The 8,181-nt window shown below is 46.2% G+C and overlaps 1 protein-coding gene across 1 annotated transcript; it reads right to left on the bottom strand.

Moving 5' to 3' along the window:
• Positions 1-313: 313 nt before the first annotated feature.
• On the bottom strand, positions 314-7,275 carry LOC144611594 (sialic acid-binding Ig-like lectin 15). Its single transcript, XM_078430793.1, has 5 exons — positions 6,918-7,275; positions 5,910-6,275; positions 2,016-2,102; positions 649-769; positions 314-467 (listed from the first exon to the last, which is right to left on the bottom strand). Exons 1-5 carry the CDS (start codon positions 7,273-7,275, stop codon positions 314-316), a joined length of 1,086 nt encoding a protein of 361 aa, XP_078286919.1.
• Positions 7,276-8,181: the final 906 nt, after the last annotated feature.

Raw genomic sequence — 8,181 nt, 5'->3', positions numbered from 1 at the left:
AACCCTTCTTCTGAAAACTGCAGTTTCTTCTTCTGAGTTGTCTCAATCCAAAAAGGACGCATATCCCTGTTCTCCAGAGATGCTGCCTGGATCTTTGGATACAATCCGAAGTCTCCCACTCCTGACCCACCTGGAACTGTAGATCGACGTTCCAGACCCGCAGCTCTGGGTCAATCAAATGGTTCCTGGCGTTGCGGACGAGTCTGACAAACTGTATGAACATCTTGAGGGAGCTTCGACGTTGTATCGCCGGCCATTTTGTGCAGTTCTTTACTTAGCAGCTCGGCCATCTTCGCACACTGCAGCACATTCTTCAATGAGGCGCCCGATTCCTTGAGAACCGCCTGCTGGATGAATGAGTGCCTGCAGCCCATGACCATACGGCGATGCATCGGCGGCCAGCGAGATCGGCTAAAAATGGGTCATAGTGGACCAAACGCATCTTCTGGGCGAGCATCTCCGTCAACCTGGTGAATGCATGGTCACATGGTCACACTCTGTGTACAGACAGAGATAACCATCCCTTTGTCCTGTGCAGCGCCACCTACTGCAAGGAGTGAGAGGAGGAGAGATCCTGAGGGAGAGGAAGAGATCCAAAGGGATAAGGAGAGATCCAGAGGGATAGGGAGTGATCCGGAGAAAACATACCCTGCTGGTCTGACCGTGTGGTGTGATGGAAGCTGAGTGTCCGTGGAAGTTTCTAGAATGCGAGTGAATCCACCCACCGCATCCCCTTCCCCTTCGTGGGCAAACTGCATGTAAGTAGGATCTGTACTGGAGGGCATTAGATGGTCAGAATGGACGTAATGGGCCTAGTGCCAGTTCCTGTGCTCTGTGTATTCCATGTCTATGAATTATTCAACAATTTCTGTTGGCAGTTTGATATTTGTACAATCTTCTCCACTCCAGTCTAAGCCCTTTCCTGAATGTTTCCCCAACAGAGAGAAATATCAGGAATCAGTGGCTGAACCTTGCACCTCTGCTCACAGCGCTCCCTTTTTTAATATCCACACCCTGGTCTTCTGCCCTTCCTCAACTTTACTCCCATTTGATTTACAGTCTTCTGTGTTGCTCTTTGTCGTTATTTGTCAAGGAGTCATGTTATTTTTCTGTCCTGGTACAAAAGGGCTGCCTTTTCGTCTGATTCTTTTGGTGAATCGTATTCCATAAAATCGTCCTGTAAAAGTCTGCAAAAGTTGGGGTGTGAATAGGGAAAAGGTAGAGATACAAAGTTTTATTGAGCAGCATGGGGGTAATTGTGAAATGTTCACAGTTCCATCAGCGCTTGTTCACACATTTCTCCCATAGATCAGATCCACCCTTGTTCTTGACATACCATCTGATAGATCTATTCCATTCACCCTTGATTTGTCCACGGGACAGCTCTTTGAACGCCTCTTCGTATAGTGACCCATGAACAGCCAGCAGACAGAGGTCTCCCATCCCATAACACATCTCATCACTTTCCACAAAAACCACCAACCTGACAATTCCTCAAACTCATGCTGCTTGTTTCTATCTCAGATCTCCTGGAGTGGAAAGCCTCTTCTTGAGATGATTTCAAGATGAAGGTATCAAAAAATGCTGGAGTAACTCAGCAGGTCAGGCAGCATCTCTGGAGAGAAGGAATGGGTGACGTTTCAGGTCGAGACACTTGTTCAGACTGGATTTCAAGATGGGTGATATCCACTCTAGGAGATCTGGGATGTCCTCCTTTTAGAGGAAACGTGGTTGCCCCCCACACTCCACAACACCGTACAGTTGTGGATGATAAACCTGTGTCTCCTTCATTCGTACAGCTCCTCCCCTTCCCCAGGCGGAACACATTTAGAGTTCCCCTGGCCCTTATCTTTTACCCCACCAGCCTCCACATCCACGATAACATTCTGCGACATTTCCACCAACTTCAACACAATGCCCACCCCAGGTCTTATCTTCATCTCGCCTCCCATTTCTGAATTGACAAGAGACCATTTGGCCCCTGCACCCAGGTGCGCTCATCCCTCCACACTCACGTCTCCCTTTCCACTGCCACTTTCCCCTGTAACCGTAAAATGCACTGGACGCAATTGCCCCAAATGTCTCATCTTCTGCAACGTTTCCTGAAGGTTGGCATGTGTCAAATGCAACAAATGGTGTTTGAGAGAAATAAACAAACTACACACCAGTTAGCCTCACACAATTAGCATTTATTTTGCTGGAATCTGTACATGTGATAACAGCACACTTTGAAAGTTTCAAGGGATTAGATAAAATCAATTCATATTATACTGAACATAGAACAGTACAGCCCAGGAGCAGGCCCTTCGGCCCATCATGTCCCTACCAAAATTGATGGCAAGGTAAACTAATCTGCCTGCATGTGATCCACATTCCCCCCTTCCCTGCATATCCACGTGCCTATCTAATTGCCCCTTAGATGCCCTGTTGTATCTGATTCCACAAAACCTGGCAGGGCATTCCAGGCCCCATCATTCTATGTAGAAAAAAACCTGCCCCTCGTATTAAAACTATACCCTCTAGTCTTAGCCATTTGTACCTGGGGAAAAGTTTTGACTGTCCACCTGATCTCTGCCTCTCATAGCTATTCTATCAGATTTTCCCTCAATCTCCGAGTCTCCAAAGAAAACAATCCAAGTATGTCCAACCTCACCTCATAGCTCATACTTTCTAATCCAGGTAAATCTTCTCTGCACCCTCTCCAAAGAGCTTCCACATGCTTCCTGTACTGGGGCTATCAGAATTGCACACATTTTTATTTATTCAAGGTTTGACAACCCTGCTGGGAGTTTTTTTCTAAGCATGTAATTGGTAGGAAAATATGAGCGGGTGCAGTGTATTTGGATGTTCAGAAGATCTTTAATCAAATACCACATTCATGTAGGTATGCAAAAATCAAGCACTGATATTGGGGGAATGAAATCTAATTGGAACCAGTGGGCCGTAGAATGACGGTAATGGTGTTAAGATGTGTGGAAGACAGTTAGGAAAAGGCTTGCAGTCACATACCAATCAAACTTGCCGTTTCATTTCCCCCTAAAATTGGGTACGTGTACATGAAACACAAGAGACTTGCGTGCAGGTGTTGTAAGCAGTTGTAAAGACAAATGGAATGCTGTTTGTTATTGCACAAGATGAGTGTATAAAAGTAAGGATGTTTTAATGCAACATTACAGAGTACATTTCCCCCCATCATACTAATTCAGCTAATGTTTTCCCCTCTCACTTAAACCATCTATATGTCTGTGCCGGCCCACTGTGCCTCATCACTTCCTAACCCACCTATCTTTGCATCATCAGATAGCGTCTCTGCAGGACCTTTGGTGCTTTCATCCATTGTTTGCTTTGGACACACTGTTCCTTTTATATACTTGCAGAAGCTCCTTGTATCTGTTTTATATTTACCAATTTTCTCCATTAATCCTGTTCTTATAATTTTTTAAGATGTTTACTTCTGTCTTACAATTTCCCAATCCTCTTATAAATAATCTTCACAACATTACTGTAGACATTTACTTTCATTTTGAAACTACTTTAGCCAACTGCCATCTCACTATTGTATATGTCATTATTAAAGTTTAGCACACTGGCTTCAGACACAAGTGAACTGGGTACCAGATTCTTCAATGTAATCATCACTCTTTACCAGGAGATGTCATCTCGTGTCACAAGACGTGCCCAATCCTTGAACCCAACCACCAGTCCAATTTGGGTAAAGCCCATATTCCGGCTGTTCCGTTATTGGAAATTCTCCCTTGCAGAATTCACAAATCACCAGTGAAAAAATTGAGATGAAGAATAAAATATGCACTTTTGGAATTAGTGTGAAAAAAATATTATATGGTTTCAGCATACACGCAACGCTCCATAATGCAGGGGACACCTGTGATCTGTGAAGGAAAAGGGAATGTCTCTCCAGAGTGCAGAGGATACTCAATGGGTCAGGCGGCATCTGTGCAGAGAGAAAGAGTTCATGCTTCTGATTGAATAGCTGTGACAATAAATAAAGATTGTTGGTGCAGAAAGAAACATAGAAACATAGAAAATAGGTGCAGGAGTAGGCCATTCGGCCCTTCGAGCCTGCACCGCCATTCAATATGATCATGGCTGATCATACAGCTCAGTAGCCTGTACCTGCCTTCTCTCCATACCCCCTGATCCCTTTAGCAAAAAGGGCCACATCTAACTCCCTCTTAAATATAGCCAATGAACTGGCCTCAACTACCTTCTGTGGCAGAGAATTCCACAGACTCACCACTCTCTGTGTGAAGAAATGTTTTCTCATCTCGGTCCTAAAAGACTTCCCCCTTATCCTTAAGCTGTGACCCCTGGTTCTGGACTCCCCCAACATCGGGAACAATCTTCCCGCATCTAGCCTCTCCAACCCCTTAAGAATTTTATATGTTTCTATAAGATCCCCCCTCAGTCTTCTAAATTCCAGCGAGTACAAGCCCAGTCTATCCAGTCTTTCCTCATATGAAAGTCCCGCCATCCCAGGGATCAATCTGGTGAACCTTCTCTGTACTCCCTCTAAGGCTAGAACGTCTTTCCTCAGGTTAGGAGACCAAAACTGCACACAATACTCCAGGTGCGGTCTCACCAAGGACCTGTACAACTGCAGCAGAACCTCCCTGCTCCTAAACTCAAATCCTCTTGCTATGAATGCCAACATACCATTCGCTTTCTTCACTGCCTGCTGCACCTGCATGCTTGCTTTCAACGACTGGTGCTCCATGACACCCAGGTCACGTTGAATCTCCCCTTCTCCCAATCGGTCACCATTCAGGTAATACCCTGCTTTCCTGTTCTTGCCGCCAAAGTAGATAACCTCACATTTATCCACATTATATTGCATCTGCCATGCATTTGCCCACTCGCCTAATCTATCCAAGTCACTCTGCAGCCTCCTAGCATCCTCTTCGCAGCTAACACTGCCACCCAGCTTCGTGTCATCCGCAAACTTAGAGATGTTGCATTCAATTCCCTCATCCAAATCATTAAGAGTGAGATAGAGAGAGAGGGACAGCGATAAAAGAATGTCTTATGGGGCGAGGCCGGGTTTCCATTGTAATAAGCGATTGACAAAGCTATCTGGGCATTTAGAAAGAGAACACAAAGGAACACGTAGAAGCTGCAAATGCAAGCCAGAGATACAGGAAATGGCCACAGACCAGGCCGTGCCCGCAGAGAGAAGAAAACGAGTTCATAATGCAGATGGATTATCTACAGCAGAGCTGACCAGCTTTGACACAAACAGAGAAAGTGAGTAAACTGATATTGTTGATTGCAGAGTCTAGCCTGGAAAGCTACACCCATGCACAGTTCCGAGTAAATGGCGGAATGGCACGGAAGAGCAGATCATGGAGTCGCAAAGGGAATGGTCCCCTCAGGATGCTGAAAGTGTAGGCAGGTGGAAGATGTGTCTGTTGGTGTACCCGCACCGATGGTAACAGAAGAAACAAAGGTTGATCCACTGAATGCAGAGACCAGGGGGTGGGAAATGAGGATCAGGGGAAATCTATTCTTGCTCAGCCCAGGGGAAGGAATTAGCAAAGATGTTCATGAAATAGATTCAAAGCTGCCAAGGCCTCTGTCAGCTAAGTTTGAGAATAAGCCATGGTTTAGGAAGAAGGAAGACAGCTAGGAGGCATGTGAAATTTGAGTTCTATGTGGATGCAGGAATCAGCAGCAATGCAGTTGCAAATGTATCGGACGCACTGCTGAGTCGGACTGACCCGAGGACAGCTCCACGTAACCCACAGACGCACGGTCATAGCTGTGGGATATAGCATCGCCTCGCCCCAAAGTTACATTGCCTGATTCACATCACCTGAACCTGACACTGCCACTGGGGGGCGCAGCATCGCTCCTGTTGACACCGGCATTGGAGCTCAGATGGTGACGTTCACCTCTCTTCAACCAGCAGAAAGTGAAGCCAATCATAAGAAAATAGACCGCATAAATGGCAGGCCGAATGGCCAACGCTCTTAGTCCATGCTCCAATAGGTGGATGTCACGCGTGTCTCTCTGGTGTTCATTCACAGCCACACACGTGTAATTCCCTGGCATCTTGGGGTGAAGCAGCTCTCCCACAGTCAATAGTTTCTCTGGATCATGTGTGACTCTCATCTCACCACTGTTCACGGGCAGAGTGCTGTTCCCTGGGCCGATCCATGTGATGTTTGCTGGGGGCTTCCCTTCAGCCCTGCACACAAGGGTCTTTACTCCAGTTACATTGCCACTCTCAACAAACAGCTCCAGGATGGTGGCTGGGACTTGGAGAAGGAAGAAATTCAATTAAAACTCATTGAATTAATCATTATTGATGCTGTGTGAGGATAGAGTCCATCTGAATGAGGATTGGAAGAAGACACCTAGGAGTCTGCAGTGAAATATTTGCAGATATGATAGTGTCTTTGAGAAGCACATGAATCTACGGGAAATGGAGGGATATGGATCATGTGTGGGCAGATGATATTAGTTTAACTTACCATTATGTTCTGCACAGACACTGTGGGCCAAAGGGGCTGTTTCTGTGCTGCACTGTTCTATGCTCTAATATTCAGTGAGAGAACATACAGGATCCTGGAGTGGATGTGAATGAAAGAGACTGATGCAAATACCCCAGGACGGTCTGTGGATCTTTGCAACACAGACCCTGTCACAGATACAGGGTCTGGAGGTTCAGCAGGTGAATGTGGTTCTGAATCTCTGACCCTGCTGCAGGGAGCTCTGTGCATCCTGGCCGGAATCAGTACTGTCTTCCAACCACTAGGGGCGGTGCTGAGCGAGGGCAGCCCATCGCAAGGAATGGATTGGGCCGATCTCGGCTCCACCTGTCACTGATCTCATGTCCTCTTACAGTTGATCATGTGATTTTATCGTTCACAGCACAATACAGACAGATCTTTCCTTACCCACAACCTCCAGTTTCGTCTCATCCTGAGTCACCGTCTCCTGTGTGGAATTCCTGACCCAAACGTGACAGAAATAGTCACTGCTGTCGTTCAGTCTGAGCTCCTTCACTCTGATAGAGGCTTCTCCCTGGTCTAGTTTTCCCACCAGTTCATATCGACCTCCTCCCTTTATAGGGACATGGTAGGGAGGGTTCACAGAGTGATTAAAGACTGTGGACTCTTCCCGTGAACTCCCCTTCATCCAGCGGATCGTGATGGGGCTGGGATTCCTGATCGAGGGACTGAAGGAGCAGGGCAGTGTGGCAGTGCCATTCTTCCTCCCAATCACCATGGATGCTCTGACATTATCACCTTGCATAGAGAAGAGTTTTAAAGTGTGAATATGATTTAGAAATTGAATACAATAACTACACAGTCTTTATCAATAGTTCATCCATACTTGTGACTTGGATTCTCCAAACCATTCCCACTCTGATCTAGCTGTTCCTGACCTCATGCACTATTCTAATAAGGACCAATCTCAAGTAAAGACACCTCAGCTTCAGTCTGGACACGATGGAGCCTTCAAGGCTCCCAGTGAGCCTTGACCTTGAAGACCAGGAACCGGAGAGGAGGATGGAATGAATGAACGAATGTATGAATGAATGAATGAATAGGTTTATTGGCCAAGTATGTGCATATACAAGCAATGTGCCATGGTGCTCTGCTCACAAATGACAACACAAACATACAGTTAACAATTAAGAAGAAAGCATAAACCCATCAAAACAATAAGGATACAACATTACGGTCTAAACATGTGGGTAAAAATAAACCAGAGCAAAAAAGAGGCTACATACTTTGGTTATTGAGTAGAACTACTTGTGGAAAAAAGCTGTTTTTATGTCTGGCTGTGGCTGCTTGGACAGTCCGGAGTTGCCTTACAGAAGGAAGTGCTTCAAAGATTTTGTGGCCAGGGTGAAAGGGGTCAGAGATGATCTTGCCCGCTCGCTTCCTGGTCCTTGCAGTGTATAGTTCATCAATGGGGGGAAGGTTGCAGCCAACAACCTTCTCAGCTGTGCGAACAATCCGTTGGAGCCTCCGGATGTCGTGCTTGGTGGCTGAGCCAACCAGACCATGATGGAGAAGGTGAGGACGGACTCAATGATAGCAGTATAGAATTGGACCATCATTGCCTGTGGCAGATTGTGTTTCCTTAGTTGCCGCAGGAAGTACATCCTCTGTTGGGCCTTTTTGACTGTGGAGTCGATGGTGGCCCCCCATT

This window comes from Rhinoraja longicauda, chromosome 3, assembly GCF_053455715.1.
Source record: "Rhinoraja longicauda isolate Sanriku21f chromosome 3, sRhiLon1.1, whole genome shotgun sequence".
Lineage (NCBI taxonomy): Eukaryota > Metazoa > Chordata > Chondrichthyes > Rajiformes > Arhynchobatidae > Rhinoraja > Rhinoraja longicauda.
Note: the sequence above shows the minus strand (reverse complement) of the source record. Positions and strands in the feature narration are given on the sequence as shown.